Below are 25,118 nucleotides of genomic sequence, written 5' to 3'. Positions count from 1 at the left end.
AGAAGTCCCAGCCCCTGAACCCTGCAGAGCAGAGTGTTGTGGGACTTCCTTCGGTTGGTGTTGATAGGACGGGAGCTCCAAAGTAGGTGCTCAGCAGGTCCAGTTGGGGTGCGCTGTGGCACCTTGGGGCCTCCCCAGGCTGTCTTTCTCTGCAGCAGTGCATCTGTGGATAGAGTGGCCGAGTCCCTCCCATGGGCGGGCTAGCTGCAGAGGCTACAGCAAGGCCACACAGAACAGACTGCTGGAGTCGGCAGTCAGCGAGCAGGGAGTTGGACGAACAAGCAGAAGTTCACAGTACAGGTGTAACTCCTGTGCAGGGCTGGCGGAGCCTGGCCAGGGACGTGGACAGGGACTTGGGATGGCCACACCCCAGCTGCAGCTGGGAGCAGAATGTGCTCTGACCCTGAGCTGTGTGACGGCAGTGCTCTGGGTTTAGAGGGCTCCGGGAATGGCACTAGGAGATGCCAACAGGCATGGTCCACTGCCGCTGGCTCCAGGTCAAAGCCACGACCCTGAGGGCTGGGCAGAGGGAGAGGAACTTTCCCCCGTGGATGTTCCCTAGGTCATTGTGAGAACAGGACAGGGGACTGGACCTCCTCGTACTAGTGCTGATGCCTGTTCTACTCTGATGCCAGAAACACTGGCTACAGCAGAGGGGCTGGGGCTGCTGAGCTCTATAGGCTTTGTCTAATGAGCCTTTGTGTTTCCAGGTGCTGGCAAAACCCCGACCCTGGGCAGCAGCTTCCATGTGAATCTGGGGAAGGAGTCGAGAGCACAGACCCTGCAGAACGGTACTGCCCCCGGGGATGCTGCAGACCGTGGGTGGCTTCCTGGAGCTGGGGTTGGTGATGGGGGATGGGGATGAAGGATGAAGGCCACCCTGTTCTGAGCTTAGCCCACCCCTGCACATCTGCCCTTTTTGGTGGACTGCCCCACCCCTCACCCACAGCCTCATTGCCTGGTCAAATCCTTGTCACCCTCTGGTTTATGTGGCCCTTTCTGTCTCTTGGGCTTGTAATCACCTTGTGTCCTTGGTGTTCTTCATTCTCCTTTGATCCAGGTGGGTTGAGACCAGCTGATGCATCTTAGATGGCTGCTTGCTAGCATTTAAGACCCCAGACGCCACTCTTCAAAGTGGGATGGAGAATGTTTTCTTAATAGATTTTATTATGCCAGTTGACTTAGATGTCCCCTGAAACCATGGTCCCCAGCGCCCTGCCCCTGCTACGCTCCTTTGCCCTTTTTTAATTCGAGTTATTTGGCCTCTTCTTCTGAAGTTGTGAAAGTTTTTTTTATCTATTTTAGATACAAGTCCCTTATGAGATACACGATTTGCAGAATTTCTCTCCTTTGCTGCAGGTCGTCTTTTCACTTTCTGGATGGTATCTTTTGAAGCCCCCAAATTTTTAATTTTAATGATGTCTAGTTTATTTTTTCTTTTGTTGCTCATGCTTTCACTGTCATATCTAAGAAACTGTTGCTGAATCCAAGGTCATAAAGATTTACATTTATGTTTTTTTCTGAGCATTTTATAATTTTAGCTCTTACATTTAGGTCTTTGATCCACTTTATTTTTGGATATGGTGTGAGGTAGGGGCCCAGTTTCATTCTTTTGCATGTGGCTGTCCATTTGTCCTAGGACCATTTGTTGAAAAGACTCTTCTTTCCCCCATTTAATTGTCTTGTCATCTTTTTAAAAAATAATTGACCATAAATGTGAAGGTTTATTTCTAGATTCTCAGTTCTAGTCCATTGATCTATATGTCTATCCTTATGCCAGTACTCTTCTATTTTGATTATCGAAGTTCTGTAACAGGTTTTTAAACCAAGAAGTATCAGTCCTCTAACATTGTTCTTCTTTTTCAAGCTAATTTTAACTATTCTGAGTACCTTGAGTTTCCACATGTGTTTTTGGATCAGCTGGTCAGTTTTTGCAAAGAAGTCAGCTGGGGTTTTGATAGGAATTGCATCAAATCAGTAGATCAATTTGGGAAGAATTATCATTTTAACAATATTAAGTCTTCAGATCCATGAACATGGAATGTCTTTCCATTTATTTGGGTCTTTAATTTCTTTGAGCAATGTTTTGTAGTGTTTAGAGTGTAACTTTTATGTAATTATTTTCTTTTGATGCTATTGTGAATGGAATTGTTTTGTTAATTTCTTTTTCTGATCCTTCACTGCTAGTGTATAAAAATGCAATTGACCTTTTTTATATTGATTTTGAATTCTTCAACTTTACTGAACTCATTTATTAGTCTTAACAGTTTTTTAGTGGATTCCTTGGGATTTTCTATAGACAAGATCATATCATCTGCAAACAGAAATAGTTTTACTTTCATGTCTACCCTGGATTCCTTTTGTATCCAGAACCCCAAGACCACCCCTGAGATTAATGATCCACTAGGAGAACTCAGAGGACTCAGCATATAGTCATTTCACAGCTAACGATTTACTACAGTGAAAGAATACAGAGCAAAATTAGCAAAGGGAAAAGGTGCATGGAGCGAAGTCCAGAGGAACCAGGCATGAACTTCTAACGGTCCTCTCCCAGTGGAGTAACACAGGACATGCTTATTTCCCCTAGCAACAAGTTGTGACAACACATGTGAAAGGTTGGCAACCAGGGAAGCTCATTAGAGACTCAGTGCCTAGGACTTTTATTGGGGGCTGGTCATGTAGACAGCCTCTACCTGTTGTTGTTGTTGTTGTTGTTAGGTGCCATTGAGTCAGTTCCGACTCATAGCGACCCTATGCACAACAGAACGAAACACTGCCCGGTTCTGAGCCGTCCTTACAATCGTTGTTATGCTTGAGCTCATTGTTGCAACCACTGTGTCAATCCACCTTGTTGACGGCCTTCCTCTTTTCCGCTGACCCTGTATTCTGCCAAGCATGATGTCCTTCTCCAGGGATTCATCCCTCCTGACAACATGTCCAAAGTATGTAAGACGCAGTCTCGCCATCCTTGCCTCTAAGGAGCATTCTGGCCGCACTTCCCCCAAGACAGAGTTGTTCATTCTTTTGGCAGTCCATGGTATATTGAATATTCTTTGCCAACACCACAATTCAAAGGCATCAACTCTTCCTCGGTCTTCCATATTCATTATCCAGCTTTCACATGCATATGATGTGATTGAAAATACCATGGCACGGGTCAGGCACACCTTAGTATTCGAGGTGACATCTTTGCTCTTCAACACTTTGAAGAGGTCCTTTGCAGCAGATTTGCCCAATGCAACGCGTCTTTTGATTTCTTAACTGCTGCTTCCATGGCCGTTGATTGTGGATCCAAGTAAAATGAAATCCTTGACAAATTCAGTCTTTTCTCTGTTTATCATGATGTTGCTCATTGGTCCAGTTCTGAGCATTTTTGTTTTCTTTATGTTGAGGTGCAATCCATACTGAAGGCTGTGGTCTTTAATCTTCATTAGTAAGTGCTTCAAGCTCTCTTCACTTTCAGCAAGCTTGCTTGTGTCATCTGCATAACACAGGTTGTTAATGAGTCTTCCTCCAATCCTGATGCCCCGTTCTTCTTCATGTAGTCCAGCTTCTCAGATTATTTGTTCAGCATACAGATAGAATAGGTATGGTGAAAGAATACAATCCTGACGCACACCTTTCCTGACTTTAAACCAATCAGTATCCCCTTGTTCTGTCCGAACAACTGGCTCTTGATTTATGTAAAGGTTCCTCGTGAACACAATTGTGTTCTGGAATTCCCATTCTTCTCAGTGTTATCCATAGTTAGTTATGATCCACAAAGTCGAATGCCTTTGCATAATCAGTAAAACACAGGTATGCATCCTTCTGGTATTCTCTGCTTTCAGCCAGGATCTATCTGACATCAGCAATGATATCCCTGGTTCCATGTCCTCTTCTGAAACTGGCCTGAATTTCTGGCAGTTCCCTGTCAATATACTGCTGCAGCTGTTTTTGAATGATCTTCAGCAGAATTTTGCTTGCATCTGATATTAATCATATTGTTCTATAATTTCCACATTTGGTTGGATCACCTTTCTTGGGAATAGGCTTAAATATGGATCTCTCCCAGTCAGTTGGCCAGGAAGCTGTCTTCCATATTTCTTGGCATAGACGAGTGAGCACCTCCAGAGCTGCATCTGTTTGTTGAAACATCTCAATTGATATTCCATCGATTCCTGGAGCCTTGTTTTTTGCCAGTGCCTTCAGAGCAGCTTGGACTTCTTCCTTCAGTACCATCGGTTCCTGATCATATGCCACCTCTTGAAATGGTTGAGTATCCACTAATTCTATTTGGTATAATGACTCTGTGTATTCCTTCCATCTTCTTTTGATGCTTCCTGCGTCGTTTAATATTTTCCCCATGGAATCCTTCACTATTGCAACTCGAGGCTTGAATTTTTCCTTCAGTTCTTTCAGCTTGAGAAACGCCGAGCATGTTCTTCCCTTTTGGTTTTCCATCTCCAGCTCTTTGCACATGTCATTATAATACTTTACTTTGTCTTCTCGAGAGGCCCTTTGAAATCTTCAGTTCTTTTACTTCATCAATTCTTCCTTTTGCTTTAGCTGCTCAACGCTCAAGAGCAAGTTTCAGAGTCTCCTCTGACATCCACCTTGGTCTTTTCTTTCTTTCCTGTCTTTTCAGTGACCTCTTGGCTTTCTTCGTGTATGATGTCCTTGATGTCATTCCACAACTCATATGGTCTTCGGTCACTAGTGTTCAATGCGTCAAGTCCCTTCTTCAGATGGTCTCTAAATTCAGGTGGGATGTACTGAAGTTCATATTTTGGCTCTTGTGGACTTGCTCTGATTTTCTTCAGTTTCAGCTTGAACTTGCATATGAGCAATTGATGGTCTGTTCCACAGTCGGCCTCTGGTCTTGTTCTGACTGATGATATTGAGCTTTTCCAGTGTCTCGTTCCACAGATATAGTCAATTTGATTTCTGTGTGTTCCATGTATATCGCCGTTTATGTTGTGAAAGAAAGTATTTTCGATGAAGTCATTGGTCTTGCAAAATTCTGTCATTTGATCTCCGGCATTGTTTCTGTCACCAAGGCCATAGTTTCCAACTACTGATCCTTCTTTGTTTCCAGCTTTCACATTCCAATCGCCAGTAATTATCAATACATCTTGACTGCATGTTCGATCAATTTCAGACTGCAGCAGCTGATAAAAATCTTCTATTTTTTCATCTTTGGCCCTAGTCATTGGTGCGTGAATTTGAATAATACTCGTATTAACTGGTCTTCCTTGTAGGCGTATGGATATTATCCTATCACTGACAGCGTTGTACTTCGGGGTAGATCTTGAAATGTTCTTTTTGATGATGAATGCAACACCATTCCCCGTTGAGTTGTCATTCCCAGCGTAGTAGACTATATGATCGTCCGAATCAAAACGGCCAGTAACAGTCCATTTCAGCTCACTAATGCCTAAGATATTGATGTTTACGTGTTCCATTTCATTTTTGACGATTTCCAATTTTCCTAGATTCATACTTTGTACATTCCAGTTTCCGATTATTAATGGATGTTTGCAGCTGTTTCTTCTCATTTTGAGTCATGCCTCATCAGCGAATGAAGGTCCTGAAAGCTTTACTCCATCCACATCATTAAGGTTGACTCTACTTTGAGGAGGCAGTTCTTCCCCAGTCATGTTTTGAGTGCCTTCCAACCTGGGGGGCTCATCTTCCAGCACTATATCAGACAATGTTCTGCTGCTATTCATAAGGTTTTCACTGGCTAATGCTTTTCAGAAGTAGACTGCCGGGTCCTTCTTCCTAGTCTGTCTTAGTCTGGAATCTCAGCTGAAACCTGTCCTCCATGGGTGATCCTGCTGGTATCTGAATACTGGTGGCATAGCTTCCAGCATCACAGGAACACACAAGTCCCCACAGTATGAAAAACTGACAGACACGTAGCTAGCACGTACCAAATTCCTGACTCCCAGAGAGCAGGTGCTCCATGTAAACCATGCTATTTATATAAACATTTAGGCAGAGTGTGCCACTCCTGCCAGCTCTGGCAATGGTGGAGAGCCTCCCAAAACCTAAGTTCCCAGGTGCCCGCCAAAGGTCAGCCTAGTAATCAAGTCTTTCTAAGGGTAGCAGTCAGGACTGGTAGGTTAACTCATTTCTATATACCTTTTATTTTATTTTCTCGTGTAATGGCCCTGACTTAGACCTCTCCAGTACAGCGAGGAATAGGAATGGGGAGAGTGGTCATCCTTGTCTTGTTCCTGATCTTAGGGAAAAAATTCAGTCTTTCATCATGAACTATGATGTCAGCTGTGGGTTTTTTATAGCTGCCCTTTGTCCTGTCGAGGATGTTTGCTTCTGTTCCTAGTTGGTTGAGTGTTTTTATCATGTTCAGTTTTGTCGAATGCCTTTCGTGCGTCTACAGAGATGACCGTGTGGTTTTTGTTACTAGTTCTGTTGATGTGATGTGTTGCATTAATTGAAGGAAACCAGACTTGGTTATGAAGTATAACCCTTTTTATATACTGCTAGGTTCACCTTGCCAGAATATTGCTGAGCATTTTTTTATGTCCATATTCTTAAGAGATATTGGTTTGTAGTATTTTTTTCTTGTAAAGTTTATGTCTGGTTTTAGTATCAGGATAATACTGGACTCATACAATGAGTTGGGAATTATAGGGTCACTATGAGATGATGGAAAAGCTCAACATCATCAGTCAGAACAAGACCAGGGGTCGACCGCAGAACAGACCATCAATGGCTCATATGCAAGTTCAAGTTGAAGCTGAAGAAAATTAGAGCAGGTTCACAAGAGCCAAAGTATGACCTTGAGTATATCCCACCTGAATTTAGAGACCATCTCAAGAATAGATTGAATGTGTTGAACACTAATGAATGAAGACCAGATGAGTTGTGGAATGACATCAAGGACATCATATATAAAGAAAGCAAGAGGTCATTAAAGAAACTAGAAAAAAAGAAAAGACCAAAATGGATGTCAGAAGAGACTCTAAAACTTGCTCTTGAACATGGAGTAGCTAAAGCAAACAGAAGAAATGATGAAGTAAGAGAGCTGAACAGATTTCAAAGGCAGCTTGAGAAGACAAAGTAAAGTTTTATAATGAGATGTGCAAAGACCTGGAGATAGAAAACCAAAAGGAAAGAACATGCTTGGCATTTCTCAAGCTGAAAAAACTGAAAAAAAAAAAAAATTGAAGCTTCGAGTTGCAACATTGAAGGATTCTATGGGCAAAATGGAGCCCTGTTGGCGCAGTGGTTAAATATACAGCTGCTAACCAAAGTGTCGGCAGTTCGAATCTACCAGCCGCTCCTTGGAAACCCTGTGGGGCAGTTCTACTCTGTCTTGTAGGGTCGCCGTGAGTCGGAACGGACTCGATGGCAATGGGTTTGGTTTGGTTTTGGTATGGGTAAAGTATTAAATGATGTAGGAAGCATCAAAAGAAGGTAGAGGGGATATATAGAGTCACCGTACCAGAAGGAATTGGTCAACGTTCAACCATTTCAGGAGTTTGCATATAGTCAAGAACCAATGGTACTGAAGGAAGAGGTCCAAGCTGCACTGAAGGCATCGGCAAAAAACAAAGTTCCCGGAATTGATGGAATGGAATACCAATTAAGATGTTTCAACAAATGGATGCAGCACTGGAAGCACTCACTTGTCAATGTCAAGAAATTTGGAAGACAGCTACGTGGCCAACCGACTGGAAGAAGTCCATGTTTATACTCATTCCAAAGAGAGGTGATCCAATGCGGAAATTATTGAACAGTATCATTAATATCGTACACAAGTAAAATTTTGCTGAAGATCATTCAAAAGCAGCTGCAGCAGTGTATCGTCAGGGAACTGCCAGGAATGCAGGCCAGATTCAGCAGAGGACGTGGAACAAAACAAGTGGTATCGTTACTGATGTCAGGTGAATCATAGCTAAAAGCAGCAAATAACCAGAAAGATATCTGCCTCTGTTTTATTGACTTTGCAAAGGAATCTGACTGTGTGGATCATAACAAATTACAGCTAACTGCTGTGCGATTGATGACTTTTTGTGTGGCTGTCTAGCCATGGTCTTGTAACTGCCACTCGGGTGACTGGGTGATTGGGTAATTGCGGCCCACCAAGGGGATTGGTCAGTTTTACCTTAAAAGAGAGCCAATTCCAAAGCAGAGAGAAGCATCTTACCACCACCAAGGAAAAACAGCCAGGAGTGGAGAGCCTGTCATTTGAAGCCGGGATCCCTCTGCTGAGAAGCTCCTGGAAGCTGTAACCCTGAAGATGATGAGAAGTGGTGACAGGAGAGACCCAGCAGCAGGAGACAGCTCTGCAGGCTTCCCAGCCCACAGAGAGAGAAAGCTGAGTGCCTTTGGGCAGAGGCCGAGGGCCAGGGAGAGGTGTGCCTTGTGAGCACAGCTGGAGAGGCTGTCCTGATGGAAGAAGTAAATCTTGAGTGTTCCTGAGCCGGAGTTGTAATTGTTACTTCTCTGGTAAACCCCATAATTGTGAATACGGTTAGTGAGTTTTGTGTGGCTATTGCAATGAATTATCGAACCCAGTAGAGAGTGCTGCAGGAGGAATGGTTGGTGTCAGAATTGATAGAGATGGCGCAGAGAGGAGGCGCGTCTAACCCCTGCATCATAGCAATCAGCCTCGGCTGTTGATCTTGATTTTCCTCCCTTCTTGTGAAGTTAGAGGAGGTCAGACATTACTCCCAAGCCGTTTCTACACTAACACTGCAAAGAATGGGAATTCTGGAACGCTAAATTGTGCTCACAAGGAACCTGTACTTAGACCAAGAGACAGTCTTTGGAAGAGACCTAGGGGATACTACATGGTTTAAAGTCCAGAACGGTGTGTATCAGGGTGATATCCTTTCACCATATTTATTCAGTCTGAATGCTGAGCAAATAATCTGAGAAGCTGGGCTATATGAAGAACAAGGAATCAGGATTGGAGAGACTCATTAACAGCCTGCATTATGCAGATGACACAGCCTTGCTTGCTGAAAGTGAAGAGGACTTGAAGCAGTTACTAATGAAGATCAAAGACCACAGCCTTCAGTATGGATTACACTTCAACATAAAACAAAAATCCTCACAACTGGACCAAGAAGCAGCATCACGACTAAACTGAGAAAAGATTGAAGTTGTAAAGAATTTCTTTTTACTTGAATCCACAATCAACACCCATGGAAGCAGCAGTGAAGAAATTAAGTGATGCATTGCATTGGGCAAATCTGCTGCAAAAAATCTCTTTAAAATGTTAAAAAGCAAAGATGTCACTTTAAGGACTAAGGTATGCCTGACCCAAGCCATAGTGTTTTCAATCGCATCATATGCATATGAAAGCTGGACGGTGAATAAGGAAGACGGAAGAATTGACACCATTGAATTATGGTGTTGGCAAAGAGTATTGAATGTACCATGGACTGCCAGAAGAAGAAAAAAATCTTTTAGAAGAAGTACAGCCAGAACGCTCCTTAGAGGCAAGGATGGCGAGACTGTGCCTTACATACTTGGGACATGTTGTCAGGAGGGATCAGCCCCTGGAGAAGGACATCACACTTGGCAGAGTACAGGGTCAGCGGAAAAGAGGAAGACCCTCAACGAGGTGGATTGACACAGTGGCTGCAACAATGAGCTCAAGCATAACAATGACTGTAAAGATGGCGCAGGACCGGGCAGTGTTTCGCTCTGTTGTGCACGGGGTCGCTATGAGTTGGAACCAACTCGAGGGCACCTAGTAACATGAGTTGGAATTGACTTGATGGCAACAGGTTTGGTTTGATTTTCTCAGTTCTTCTCTTTTTTGGGAGGAGTTTGTGAAGAACTGGCATTAATTCTTCTTTAAACATTTACTAGAATACACCAGTGTGGTCATCTAGACCTAGACTTTTCTTTATAGGTAGTGTTTTCATTACTGATTCAATCTGTTTATTTTTTATAGGTCTACTCAAATTTTCTATTTCTTTTTGAGTTAGTTTTGGACTTTTTCCTTTTAAGGAATTGGTCCATTTCATCTAGGTTGTCTAATTTGTTATCTACAATTGTTCATAGCATTTTCTTATAAATATTTTTTATTTCTGTAAGGTCGGTAGTCATGTTCTCTCTTTCATTCCGCACTTTACTAGTTTGAGTCCTCTGTCTTTTTTTCTTGGTCAGTATAGCTAAAGTTTTGTCAATTTTGTTGATTTTTCAAAGAAGTTTTTTTCACTTTCTGTGATTTCTTGTATTGTTTTACTATTCTCTATTTTGTTTATGTCTGTTCTAATCTTTATTGTTTTCCTTCTTCTGCTAGCTTTGGGTTTAGTTTGGTCTTCTTTTTCTAGTTCCTTGAAGTGTACAAATGGGTTGTTGATTTGAGATCTTTTTTAATGTAGGCATTAACAATTATAAATTTCCCTCTGAGTAGTGCTTTCACTGTATCCCGTAAGTTTTTGTGTATTGTGTTTTAATTTTTTTTAGTCTCAAAGTACTTTCTAATTTCTCTAGTGATTTTTTTCCTTGACCCACTAATTGTTTGAATGTGTTGTTTAATTTCCATGTATTTGAGTTTTCCAGTTTTCCTTTTGTTATTGAATTCTAGCTTGTGGTTTGAGAACATACTTTGTATAATTTCAGTCTTTTTAGGTTTATTAAGAATTGTTTTATGCCCTAGCGTATGGTTTATTTTGGAGATTGTTCCATGTGCTCTTGATATAGAATTCTTGGTTGACAATTTTGTTGTTTCAGCATTTTAAATATATCATTCCACTGTATTCTGGCCTCTGGTTTCTGATGAGAAATCAGTTGTTAATCTTGTCGAGGAGCTCTTATATGACGAGTTGCTTCTCTGTTGCTTCTTTCAAGATTCTCTCTTTGTCTTTGGTTTTTGACAGTTTGATTATAATGCTTTGGTAGGGGTCTCTAGGAGTTTATCCTGTTTGGTATTCCTTGTGATTCTTGGGTTGTGGATTCATGTATTTTGTCAAATTTGTCAGGTTCTCAGTTATTACTCTTCAAATATCATTTTGCCTCTTTGTCTCTCTTCTTCTGGGACTCCCATAATGGTTATGCTGGCCCACTTGATGGCATCCCGTAGGCCTTTAGCCTTCATTCATCTTTTCTCATCCCTTTTTCTTTCTGCTCCTCAGTCTGAGTTATTTCAGTTGCCCTGTCTTCAAGTTTGCTGATTCTTCTTTCTTCTGCATGTTCCAATATGCTGTTGAACATCTCCGGTGATTTTTTTTTTTAAATTTCAGCTGTTGTACCTTGCTGCTCTAGAATTTCTGCTTGGCTTCTTTCTTTCTTTTTTAAATAATTTATTTTAATTTTGTTATTGTCGTTGAGAATGTACACAGCAAAAATACAGCGGTTCAGCAATTTCTTCATGTGGAATTCACTGACGCTGGTTACAGTCTTTGAGTTGTGTGACCCTTCTTACCTTCCTTTTGTGAGTTGTTCCTCCCCCATTAACATAAATTCACCTGCCCCTAAGTTTCCTATCTAATCCTTCAAGTTGCTGTTGTCAATTTGATCCCATACAGATAGATCTTAAAAGCTCAGTGCTCAAGGCAGACATTCTTTACTAGTTAAGCTAAACTATTAACTTCAAGGAATATTTCTGGTGTAAGGTTTAAAGATTATCTCAGGGCAGAAGTTTCAGAGGTTCATCCAGCCTCTACGTCTCCACAAAGTCTGGAGTCCATGAGAATTTGAAATGCTGCTCTGCATTGTTCCCCTTTTGATAGGGATTCTTGTGTAGAATCTTTGATTAGAATGTTCAGTAATGGTAGCCAGGCACCACCTAGTTCTTCTGGCTTCGTGGCAAGGGGGGCTGTTTGGTTTCTTTTTATAATTTCTGTGTCTTCATTGATACTTCCCACTTGTTCAGGCATCATTATCCTGATTTCCTTTAGTTCTCTGTCCCTGGTTTCCTTCACCTCTTTGAGCGTGCTGTTGTGTTTCCATGTCCAGGGAAGAGGCAGATCCACCACCTGGGGAATCAGCTGCAACTGAACCAGCATTGCCTGGACACGGCCTTCAACTTCTTCAAGATGGCTGTGAGCAAGCACCTGACACGGGGGCGGAAGATGGCCCACGTGATTGCCGCCTGCCTCTACTTGGTCTGCCGGACAGAGGGCACACCACGTATCCTTTCCTTGGGTGGCGCCAGCGCCCGTTTGGGTATCAGTTGGCCTCCCTCAGTTGTTGTGACTCAGCAGTTAGTATTTCTTGGTGTTTACATTGATTGTAAAGGGATAACTCAAGCTCAGGGCTTTCTGAACCTGAGGGGCCCTGGGTGGCACTGAGAAATTGGGGAGCTCTCAAACACCGATCTCTTTACACAGCCCTTGGGGAGGATGGACAAGTGCTCCATCTGCCCTCAGAGCTCCTGCCCCCCATTTTCTTCCCACTCTGGAGCTCGCCTGGACATGGGTGCCTATCTTAAACATCTTCCTGTTGTTTGGTTCTGTCCTCTCGTTTGGAGATGGCATCATGCTCTCAGGTGGCTGTAACTACCTGGGCCCTCAGCACCTCTGAGGGTTCTGATGTCATGGCTACTGTGTGGGTGATGAGGGAAGGGGGTCAGTTTTTTTTTTTTTAATTGTACTTTAGGTGAAGGCTTACAGAACAAATTAGTTTCTCATCAAAGAGTTAGTACACACATTGTCGTATGACATTGGTTAACAACCCCACAACATGTCAACACTCTCCCTTCTCAACGCTGGGTTCCCTCTTACCAGCTTTCCTGTTCCCTCCTGCCTTCCAGTCCCTGCCCCAGAGCTGGTGTGCCCCTTTAGTCTTGTTTTGTTCCATGGGCCTGTTCAGTCTTTGGCTGAAGGGTGAACCCCAGGAGTGACCTCGTGGATGTCCAGGGGCCATACACTCGGGCTTCTCCGGTCTCTGTCAGGCTGGTAAGTTGGGTCTTTCTTTTTGAGTAAGAATTTTGTTCTGTATTTTTCTCCAGCTCTGTCTGGGACCCTCTATTGTGATCGCCGCCAGAGCAGTCAGTGGTGGTAGCCAGGGTACCATCTCGTTGTTCTGGATGCAGTCTGGTGGAGGCTGTGGTAGTTGTGGTCCATTAGTCGTTTGGACTAATCTTTCCCTTGTATCTTTAGTTTTCTTCATTCTTCCTTTCTCCTGAAGGGGTGAAACCAGTGGAGTATCCTAGATTGCTGCTCACAGGCTTTTAAGACCCCAGACACTACTCACCAAAGTAGAATGTAGAATATTTTCTTTGTAAACTGTGTTACGCCAGTCGAGCTAGATGTTGTCTGAGGCCATGGTCCCACAGCCCTCAGCCCAGCAATTCGGTCCCTCAGGGAGTTTGGATGTGTCTATGGAGCTGTCATGACCATGCCTTGGACAAGCTGTGCTGGCTTCCCCAGTGTTGTGCACTGTCCTAGGATGGTGCAGATTTGAGGTATGGGTACTTGTGCTTCAGTTACGTCCCTCCATGCCCCTGCCCTGCCTGCATCGAAAGAAAGGAAATTGAGAAAGGAAAGGAGAGGGAGAGGTTGGAAATAAAGCCACCTGATCTCTGAGAAGTAATTAAAAAAAAGACAAAACCAAACTCGTTGCCATCAAGTTGATTAGAAGTCATTGTGACCCTATAGGACACAGTAGAACTGCCTCATAGGGCTTCTAGAGCTGTAATCTTTACGGGAACAGACTCACATCTTTTTCCCGTGGAGTGGCCCTAGCTGAAAATCAGAACGCCTTGACATGTGGGTAGGGAAGGCAGTGTTGTCCTGGGAGAGGGGTGCACTGCATGAATGGCACTAAGGCCTGACTGGTGTGCTGGGATCAGGGATGCTCAGGCATGTTGTGAGCCACCATCGGGGTGCCCACAGATGATGGCTATTTCCGGGATCTCTCAAGATTACATGGGGTGGGGTGACACAGAGGCTGAGTAGGTGGCCTCAGTTCAGTCCCTTATTACTGCGTGGGCACCCGACCTCCTTGTCCTCAGTTTATCTACTATTTAGTGGCTTAGATTCTGTCATCTCTGAGGCCCTTGCAGACTTACTGTCATTCTAAACCAGCCATCTTGGGTGGAACAGTGGAGGGTGGGCCACATGTACCATCTTGTTCTGGACTCAGTCTGGTAGAGGCTGTGGTAAATGTGGTCCATTAGTCCTTTGGACTAATCTTTCCCTTCTATCTTTAGTTAGACTGAGAAGTTAAAACCTGACCAGCATCTCAGAAGCCCCTCACCCAACATGTGGCTCCCAAGCCACAGCCCCTCCCTGTGTCAGAAGCAGCCACCACCCTGAACGATATCTTAGTTGTTCCCTTGCTCTTCTGTGTCTTGAAACAACATCCTGGTTGACTTTGCAATGTTGAGAGGTCACTCCAACCTGACTCCGTGAGGTGAGCAGCATCACCACTGTTAGATGGGGCCTGGGAAGAGGAGGAGAGCAGAGCCAACCAAACCTGTTGCCGCTGAGTTGATCCCGACTCCTAGCGACCCTATGGGACAGAGCAGAACTGCCCCCATAGAGTTTCCAGGGAGCACCTGGTGGATTCGAACTGCCGACCTTTTGGTTAGCAGCCATAGCTCTTAACCGCTACCCACCAGGGTATCCAGAGCAGAGTCAAGGGTATGAGATTTCTTTCTGAGAGGATGAAACATTCTAAAATTGCTTGTGGTGATGATTTCACAACTCTGACTGCTTCACAGTGCGGCTGCACCGTTCTACATCCTGCCAGTAGTGTATGATAGCTCTCACTTCTCCACGTTCTCACCAACACTCTTATTAGTCTTAAAGAACCAAACTTTTGCTTTGATTATCTGTCTGGTACGTGTGTGATGGTTCAGGTTATGTGTCGACTTGGCTAGGCCACGATTCTCAGTGATTTGCCAGTTCTGTAATGACTTAGTTGTTCTCTGTTTTCTGATATAAACACCTCTGTGATGTGATCAGCCAGGCAGTTGTAAGGGAGGTATAAAGATGGCGTGGCGGAGGGGTCTGACCTCCTCTAACTTCACAAGGGGGAAGGAGAATCAAGATCAACAGCCCAAGGTTGATTTCTATGAGGTGGAGGTCAGACATACTTCCTTTTGACAGCCTTTTTTTTTTTTTTTTTTTACCAATTTTGACATCATCTGTCCCTTCCACAGCACATTCTACTTCTGTGCTGAGTCTGATAATTCATTGCAGTGGCCACACAGAACACACAGACAATACTCACAATTACGGGGAAGTAGCAGGTTACAGCTCAGGTTCAGAAATGTTCAGGATACAGGACAACCTGTTCTCAGCCATGTCCGGAGGCAGGCTTCTCTCTGGCCCTCGGCCCCTCAGCCTCTGAGCCCGGCCTCTGCCCTGCTTGGGCAAGTGTTACAAAGTTCTTTGAGCTCTGCTGATAAGTACCCAGAGGCACCGTACTCTGCCAGTAAGCCTTGTCTCAAAGGCACTCAGCTCCAGCCCTTGGGCCGGCAAACCTAGCTCTGCCAAGTGCCCGTAGGCTCCCTGCTCTGCCAACAAGCTTCCTGTCCAAAGGTACTCAGCTTTTTTGCTCTGTGGGCTGCGAGGCTCATATCAGTCTCCTGCGGTTTTCTGGTTCTGCTGCAGCCTTTTCTCTGCTGCTGCTTCTTGCTGTCTCTGGTGTTACTGCTCTCCCTCTCTGTCTTCCGTGTTACAGCTCCTACTCATTCTCTCAGTGTCTTCCTTTAAACCTAGCAGGATGGCAGAACTGACCCATCCCTTCATTAGAGATCTGTGTACCTCATTTGCATAGGCCACACAGCCGTTTGGTGGGAGTTACAAAGACTGTGGCTAGTAGGGGCCTAGTAAGTAATTCATGGCACTGCAGGGAGTTTCCTTGGGGGGGTGGCCTGCATCCAAGGCTCTCTGTCTTTGCTTGCCCTGGATCCTGCATCTGGCTCGTCATCATCTGACCTCCAGTTCTTGGGGCTTGAGCCAGCGGCCTGTCATCTTCCCTGCTGATCTTGGGGTTCATCAGCGTCTGCAGCCTGTGAACCAGCAGCCTGCTGTCTGACCTGCTAATCTTGGGTTCATCAGCCCATGCAGCTCTTGAATCAGGAGAGGCCTCCAGCCTGACACTTCACCCGTGAGCTGGGACATGCCAGCCTCTCCAGCCACGTGAGTCAGTCACTTGAGATAAATCCCTCCCTCTCCCTCTCTCTCTCTGTGTATACATGTCACTGGTTTTGCTTCTCTAGAGAACCCAGCCTAAGACAGTGTATTTTATATTTCATTGGTTCTTCTTTTTATTATTTCTTTTTTTCTGTTCTCTTTACTATTTTCTGGCTTCTTAAGATAGATGCTTAAGTTCTTGATTTTAGTCTTTTTCCAATATATACACTTGAGACTGCACGTTTTTACCTGGTTAGGTTGTAGCTGCATTTCACAAGTTTTGATGTGTCGTATCTTTACTATCATTCAGTTCAAAATATTTTCTAATTCCCATTGTTATTTATTCTCAGATACAGGAGTCATTTAGAAGTGTCTTGCTTATTTTAAAAACAGTTGGGTGTTTTCTGATGATCTTTTCGTCGCTGATTTCTGCCGTAATTCCATGGTGGTCAGAGAACGTGTGCCAAGTGATTTCCGCAGTTTCCGATTTGTTGAGGTTTGACACACAGCTCAGCACACGGCCTGTTTCGGTGACTGTTCTCGTTGCGCTTCAGGAGAGTGCGTATCCGCATTTGTGGGCTGAGTGCTCTGTGAATGCCAGTTAGGTCAAGTTGGTTAAAGGCGACAGTCCGGTCATCACCGACATTCCTGTCTGCTTGTTCTGAAAGAAAAATATAAAAATCTCCCACCATGAATGAGGATTTATCTGCTTTTCCTTTTATTTTGTTGGTTTTTGCATTATTTTTTGAAATTGTGTTATTAGGAGGATACAGGTCAGGATTGTGTCTTCCTAGTAGAACCGAATCATTCAACATTATAAAATGTCTCTATCACTAACGCTTTTTCCCTTAGAATCAACTTTGGTATCAGTAAAACTGTACCAGCGTTCTCTTGGTTAGTGTTTGCGTGGTCTATCTTTTCCCATCTTTTTAAATTCAGTCCTTCTTGATTAAAGTTTGTCTGTTGTAAATAGCGTATAATTTGTGTGTGTTTAGTTTTTTATCTAGTATTAGATACTTATTTTTTATTGGGGAATTTCACCCATTTAAATTGAGTGCAGTTACTGATACATTTGGGTTTAATTCTACCATTTTATTAGAGTACTTGCTCCATTTGTTTTTTGTTCCTTCCCTTCTTTCTTCCAAACTCTTATCAAGTATGTTACAGTTCTATTTATCCTTTAAGTAGTTCATTAGTTGTATATCTATTTATTATTATGTTACTGGCTACTCTAGAGATAATATCTTGTATTCTTGACTTCATAGAGCTTACCTTAAACTAACACGTTAACACTTCCCATTCGTGCAAACTACAAGGTATTATTATCACTACCTAAAACCGTTTGTATTCGTTCCGATCCGTCCCGTTTCTGCCCTTTCCTCTGTTCATTACTTCCTGTATTTCTCTGTGTTCACCTGGGATTATGTTCTTTCTGTCTGAAGAAATCTCTTTTATATTTAAGTGTCTGCTGGTAAAAATTTCTCTCAACTTCCGTTTGTGTTAAAACACCTTTTAATTTTTCTTCCTTTTTGTAGAATATTCTTACTGAGTGAGTATAGAGCTCTGGGTCCTCAGTAGTTTGTTTTTTTTTTAAGTATTTTGAAGCTGCACCCTTTTCTTCTACCTTTCATTGTTCCTGTTAGGAAGCTGCCTGCAACTCTTCTTGTTGCCTCTTTGAAGATACTGTTTCATATCTACCTGATTTTAAGAAATATCTTTGTCTTTGGTTTCAGGGGGTTGACTCATATACCTAGGTGTGGTTTTCTCTGTATTTACCCTGCTTGTTTTTTTGTAGAGCTTCTAGGATTTGTGACTTGATGTTTTTTGTCTGTTTTGGAGAAATCTTGAGCAGTGTCTTCTCAAATACAGTTTCTACCCCATTCTCTTTTCCCTCTCTGGGACTGCAGTTACATGTATCTTAGGCCTTTTCGCTGCAGCGCTTGTTGTTTTTTGTATTATCCGCTCTGCTTTAGCAGTTCTCTTTTTTCCTCTCTCTGTCTTCTAGCAACCTACCTTTGAATTCATATATCCTTTCTCTTGCTGCGTCTGGTCAGTTGTTAAACACATCCATGAAGGTTTTCATTTCTTTTTAGTTTTAGAATTTTCATTTGATTTCTTAATTGATTGTAATTCTTTGGTGAAATTATTCATCTTCATCTAATTTCTTGAACATGTTAATCACAGCTATATGAAAGCCTGGAGCCCTGGTGGTGCACTGGTTAAGAGCTTGGCTGCTAACCAGAAGGTCAGCAGTTCAAATCCACCAGCTGCTCCTTGGAAACCCAGAGTAGAAATGGGGCCGTTCTGCTCTGTCCTCTAGGGTCGCTATGAGTCAGAATTGGCTTGACGGCAACGGGTGTATGAAAGTCTTTGATAACTCCAGTAGTTGGATCGTTTGTGGTTCTGTTTTTATTGCTTGAGCTTTCTAAATAGGAAATTTTCCATCATTTGATTCTGCCTGTTGGCATGCTTGCTAATTTTTAATTGACTTGCCGGACGTTACGTTTGAAGAAGTATAGAGTCGGACTGATATTTCTCCTGAGAGAATTTAATATTCCTTTGGCAGGTAGAGTGTAGGGTTGATGGCCCTGGTACAGTAGAGGCTGGTCCAGTTTGAGTTTGCATATTCATAAGTACAGAGGTGCTGACTGAGCCTAGGGTGTGTGCTAGGCTTGGAGCCTTGGCAAGACCATTGTTTTCTTCCTGACACTTTGCAACTGCAGAAATCCCTGCTCAGCTCTTTAGCTTTTCAACAGCTGACATCTCTTTGGTTATGTGGTATTTAGCCTTTGTGGCTGCTTGGGCAGCATAGAAGTTGGCAAGTGCCATGAAGCACTTTGTGGAGGATGTTGGGCTCGCCGCTTGTAGTTGTCGCCTCTTTTCGTGACAGTTTGTCCCTGGGATCTGGCTCTCTTGGAAATCCCTAAACTCTTAAGTTTATCTGCCCAGCCAAGTAAGACTTCCTTGAGGCCTAGGCTGCTGCTTTTTGTTGGCCTCTGTGCTTCACCCTAGGAAGCAGCCAGTGCCTGCGGTGGGGGGTGGCAGCGGATGTTGCACCTGGGCTCACTTGGAATGCATGCCCTTATTTCTAGGATCTTGCTCTGCACGTGTGGCTCCTGGTTGCTCTCCAGTGCTTTCAAACAGCTCTCTGTGTGTATGTGTGTTTTAATCTGTGATAAAATATATACCAAAAAAACCAAACCCATTGCCATAGAGTCAATTCTGACTCATAGCACCCCTGTAGGGAAGAACAGAACGGCCCCACAGGGCTTCCAAGGGTGTAAATCTTACAGAAGCAGACCGCCACAGCAGCTGAGCACTCAACCACGGTGCCACCAGGGCTACTTGATAAAATATAAAATATATGTAACATAAAAATGCCATTTTAAAGTGTACAATTCAGTGACATTAATTACATTCACAGTGTTGTGTAACTATGACCATTATCTATTTCCAGAATTTTTCATCACCTTCGAACAGAAACTCAGCACCCATTAAGCATTATCTTCCCACTCCCCCCTTCCGGCAGCTCTTGGTAACCTGTTTCTGTAACAATTTTTTCATTCTGGTTACCGCATGTAAGTGGAATCATGTGCTATTTGTCTTTTTGTGTCTGGCTTCTTTCACTTAACAGTGTTTTCAAGGTTCAGTCATGTCGTGGCATGTATCAGAACTTCATTCCTTTTTAAGGCTAAGTCTCATTCCATTGTGTGGATGTTCCACATTTTGTTTATACAGAATTTGTCAGTGACACTCGGGTGGTTTTGTGAATAGTCCTGCTATGAATATGGGCGTGCAAGTATTTGATTTGGGTATATATAGCTAAGAGTGGAATTGGTGGGTCATGTGGTTATTCTAAAGGAGTCCTGACGGGGCAGTGGTTAAAGCACTCGGCAGCTAACCGAAACGTCGGCAGTTCGAACCCACTAGCTGCTCTGTGGGAGAAAGATATGGCAGTCTGCTTCTGTAAAGATTGCAGCCTTGGAAACCCTATGGGCAGTTCTACTCTGTTCTCTAGGGTCACTGTGAGTCGGAATTGACTTGACAGTAATGGGTTTTTTTATGCTAATTCTGTTTAACTTTTTTTTTTAATAGTAATTTAGGTAAAAGTTTACAGAGCAAATTAGTTTCTTGTTAAACAGCAAATACACAATTGTTTTGTGACATTGGTTGCTAACCCTGCAATGTGTCAACACTCTCCCCTTCTCCACCCCAGGTTCCCTGTTTCTGTTCATCCAGTTTTCCTGCCTTCTTGTCTTTGCTTTTGGGCTGGTGTGCCCATTGGTCTTGTAAACATGGTTGAACTATGAAGCACATCCCTCGTGTGTTATTGTTGGCCCTGCAAAAACCAGACCAAACCCATTGCTGTCGAGTCGATTCCGACTCACAGCCGCCCTATAGGACAGCGTAGAACTGCCCCATAGGGTTTCCAAGGCTGCAGTCTTTACAGAAGTAGACTGCCGACCTTTTGGTTAGCAGCTGTAGCTCTTAACTACTATGCCACCAGGGTTTCCGTTGGCCCTATAGACGTTTCTAATCCTTGGTTGAAAGGTGAACATCAGGAATTACTTCGGTACTGAGCTAAAAGGATGCCTGGGAGCCATTTGGGGTTTCTCTTGTCTCTGTCAGACCGGCAAGCCTGGTCTTTTTTTGTGTGTGTGAATTTGAATTTTGTTCTACGTTTTTCCACCTCTCCATCTGGTACCCTCTATTGGAATCCCTGCCAGAGCAGTCAGTGGTGATAACTGGGCACCATTTAGTTGTTCTGGGCTCGATATGGTGGAGGTTGTGGTAGTTGTGGACCATTAGTCCTTTGGACTAATCTTTCCCTTGTGTCTTTGGTCTTCTTCATTCTACATTGCTCCAGCCGGGATGGGACCAGTAGATGCATCTCAGATGGCCACTCACAGGCTTTTAAGACCCCAGATACTACTCACCACAGTCAGATGTAGAACATTTTCTTTATAGGCTATGTAATGCTAGTTGAGCTGGATGTTCCCTGAGACCATGGTCCCCAACCCTCAGCCCAGTAGCTTGGTCTCTTGGGACGTTTGAATGTGTCTGTGAAACTTCTGTGACTTTGTCCTAGTCAAGTTGTGCTGACGTCCCCAGTTTTGTGTACTGTCCTACCCTTCACCAAAGTTATCACTTATCTACTGTCTAGTGTCTTTCCCTCCCCGTCTGTCTTAGTCACCTAGTGCTGCTATAACAGAAATACCACAACTGGATGGCTTTAATTAAGAGAAATTTATTTTCTTACAGTCTAGTAGGGTAGAAGTCCAAATGCAGGACATCAGCTCCAGAGGAAGGTTCTCTCTCTCTCTGTGGTCTCTGGAGGAAGGTCCTTCTCATCAATCTTCCCGTGGACTAGGAGCTTTTCTGCACAGGAAACCTGGGTCCAAGGGACATATTCTGCTCCCAGTGCTGCTTTCTTGGTGGCATGAAGTCCCCCTGTCTCTCTGCTCACCTCTCTCTTTTATATCTCAAGAGAGATTGGCTCAAGACACAATCCAATCTTGTAGATTGAGTCCTGCTTCATTAACATAACTGCCACCTATCCCACCTCATTAACATAGAGGTAGATTTACAACACATAGGAAAATCACATCAGATGACAAAATGGTGGACAATCACACAATACTGGGAATCATGGCCTAGCCAAATTCATACCCATATTTTTGGGGGGACACAACTCAATCCATGATACCACCCTTCCCCTCGCTCGTAACCATCAAAGATTGTTTCTTTCTGTGTGGAAACATTTTCGTGTGTTTTTATGATAGTGGTCTCATCCACTATTTGTCCTTTTGTGATTGACTTATTTCACTCAGCACAGTGTCCTCTAGATTCGTCCATGTTGTAAGATGTTTTGAAGATTGATCATCGTTCTTTGTTGTTGCATTGTATTCCGTTGTGTGTATGTACCGTGGTTTGTTTATCCATTCTTCTGTTGATGGGCACTTAGATTGTTTCCATCTTTTTGCTATTGTAAATAATGCAGGCATGAACATGGGTGTGCATATGTCTATTCATGTGACCGCTCTTATTTCTCTAGGATATATTCTTAGGAGTGGGATTGCGGGATCATATGGTATTTCTATTTCTAGCTTTTTAAGGAAACACCATATTTTTTTGCAATATAGTTGTCCCATTTTGCATTCCCACCAGCAAGTGCATAAGAGTTCAGATTTCCCTGCAGCCTCTCCAGCTTTTGTTATTTTTTGTCTTTTGATTCCTGCCAATAATGTCTGGGTGAGATGGTATCTCATTGTAGTTTCAATTGGCATTTCTCTAATGGTTAGTGATCGTGATCGTTTCCTCATGTGTCTGTTAGCCACCCGAATGTCTTCTTTGGTGAAGTGTCTGTTCATATCCTTTGCCCATTTTTTAATTGGATTATTTGCCTTTTTATTGTAGAGGTGTTGGATTTGTCCATAGATTTTAGAGATTAGACCTTTGTCGGGTATGTCATAGCCAAAAAATTTTTCCCAGTCTGTAGGTTCTTTTTTTTACTCTTTGGGTAAAGTCTTTTGACGAGCCTAAGTGTTTAATTTTTAGCAGACCCCATTCATCTAGCTCAGCTCCTGGTGTGAATCACGGCCGTGTTTGACTTTGCGAGGAACTGTTTGTTTTCTACGGTGGCTGCACCATTCTGCATTCTCATCAGCAATGCATGAGGGTCCTGTTTCTTTACATCCTCATCAATGTGTCCGGAATATAAGAAGAACTCCTACAACTCAAAAATAAAAAACAACAACCCTGGATCTGAAGAGAGATTTCTCCAGAGAAAGTATACAGATAGCCAAGAAAAGCATGAAAAGATGCTCAGTGTCATTCACCACCCCCTGAAAATGCAAATCAAAACCACAGTGATACACTTCACCCCGCTAGGGTGGCTGTGGACAGAAAATAGAAAGTAACACAAGTTGGTGAGGATACGGAGAAATTGGAACCCCCATGCGTGACTGGTTTCATTTTATCTAGCTTTTATTGTTGTTCTTGAAAAGAGGGTCACTCTGCTCCCTGGAAGCAGAAGTTACCAAAATATGTTACTCTTGTACCTCCTCCTTGCCCCCTGTTACAGATTGGATTGTGTATCCTGAAATACGTGTCAACTGGCTAGACCATGATTCCCAGTATTGTGTGGTAATCCTCTAGTCTGTGATCTGATGTAATTATCCTCCTTTTTGTAATGTTGTAAATCTTAGCCTTTATGCCTGTTTTTACGGTCCCATTGAGGAGTGAGTTGTCCATTATGTTAATGAGGCAGGATTAGGGTGGGACGTATCTTGTGTCACTGCCTTACTAAAAAGCCATAACTAAAGTTGTTGCCATTGAGTTGATTCTGACTTAGTGGCCCTATAGGACAGAGTAGAACTGCCCCATAGGGTTTCCAAGGAGCAGCTGGTGGATTCAAACTGCTGACCTTTTGGTTAACAGCTGAGCTTTTAACCACTACACCACCAGGGCTACTAGAGGGTGTGATTTAAGTCACCATCTGTACCCTAGTCACCACCCTTACCACCCTTATTCAGGTCATGCCCTTACTTGAGTCATACCATTTATCTTACAAGAGATAAAAGAAGAGAGGAGGGGGAGGCAGCTCTGACATGGCACTGTAGATAGAAGCACCATGCCGTCCCTTTACAGCAAAGACCTGAAAAACTTAGTAAAACAGATACAGTCGTCAATCCTGGAACACTAAATGTCAAATAACAACAGAGAACCAGAGAGGTTAGTCTGTAAATGACAACAACATCAGACAATAAAAAGGGAACAAATGATGTAGGTGTAGAACTTTCAAATGGAGAGGAAGTCAAGGTGATAATCAAAGAATAAAAGACTGGTTCAAACTTACTCATCAAAATAACGAGGAAAAACATAATGCTGTCTACACGAGACACACCTTAAAAACAAAGACATAATATATTAAAATATCAAAGGACGAAAAAAAAACATCGAGCAAACAGCAACCAAAAAAGAGCAAAAGTGGTAATACTAATCTTATTTACAATAGACTTTAAAACAAAATCCACTGTAAAAGACAAAGAAGGACATTATGTAATGATTAAAGGGATAATCCACCAAGAAGACATAACCATAATAAGTATCTACGTACTCTAGAATACATAAAACAAACTAATGGCATTGAAAAGAGAAATTGTCAGTTCCACAATAATAGTAGGAGACTTCAACACAGTACTGTCAGTAAAGGACAGAACATCTAGAAAGAAGTTCAACAAAGATACAGAAGATCTAAAGGCTGAAATCAACCAACTTGGCCTCATAGACCCAACAGCAGCAAAGTATACATTCTTTTCCAACGCACATGGAATGTTTTCCAGGATGGACCCCTTCTTAGGTCACAAAGGAACCCTCAACAAAATCCAGAATATTGAGATAATACAAAGTATCTTCTCCGATCACAATGCCATCAAAGTAGAAATTAATAATAGAAGAGCAAGGAAAAAAAAATACATGGAAACTGAATAACACCCTGCTTAAAAACCACTGAGTAATAGAAGAAATCAAAGATAGAATAAAAAAAATTCCTAGAATCAAACAAGAAAGAAAACATATCATACCAAAACTTTTGGGGGACAGCAAAGGCAGTGCTCAGAGGTCAACTTACAGCAATAGATACACACATCAAAAAAAAAAAGAAGGGGACAAAATCTAAACATTAGCTACAGTGATGGTTAAGATTGTGTGTCAGCTTGGCTGGGCCGTGATTCTTGTGTATATGTGTGATCTTTCCCATGATTTAATCTACTGTGAGTAGCCAATCAGTTGATAGGGATTTTTGGGGGCTGTGTGGCCTGGAATCGACTTGACGGCACTGGGTTGGCCTGCATCCAAATATAAGCAGATGTTCTGGCTTTTTTGCTCACCCTGGATCATGTGGCTGCCTCCTGTTTGTCTGACCTCTGGCTTTTGGGACTTGAGCCATCAGCTTATCTGCAGATCTTGGGATTCATCAATCTTCACAGCCTGAAAGGGGGAGCCCTGCCGTCTGACCTGCCGATCTTGGGTTTGCCAGCCCCTATGGCTATGTGAGTC

At 43.1% G+C, this 25,118-nt stretch overlaps 1 protein-coding gene across 3 annotated transcripts in view; it reads left to right on the top strand.

The window, feature by feature from the left end:
* The window catches only part of BRF1 (BRF1 RNA polymerase III transcription initiation factor subunit), an 80,944-nt gene that overhangs the window by 8,964 nt on the left and 46,862 nt on the right, over positions 1-25,118 (top strand). For all 3 annotated transcript variants that reach the window (XM_049897664.1, XM_049897666.1, XM_049897665.1), the window contains exons 2-3: positions 711-791; positions 11,929-12,102. In XM_049897664.1, coding sequence (XP_049753621.1) covers positions 711-791; positions 11,929-12,102 — 255 coding nt within the window. The remainder of the gene's footprint in view (positions 1-710; positions 792-11,928; positions 12,103-25,118) is intronic.

The sequence above is a fragment of the Elephas maximus genome, chromosome 10, assembly GCF_024166365.1.
Source record: "Elephas maximus indicus isolate mEleMax1 chromosome 10, mEleMax1 primary haplotype, whole genome shotgun sequence".
In the NCBI taxonomy this organism is placed as follows: domain Eukaryota; kingdom Metazoa; phylum Chordata; class Mammalia; order Proboscidea; family Elephantidae; genus Elephas; species Elephas maximus.
Note: the sequence above shows the minus strand (reverse complement) of the source record. Positions and strands in the feature narration are given on the sequence as shown.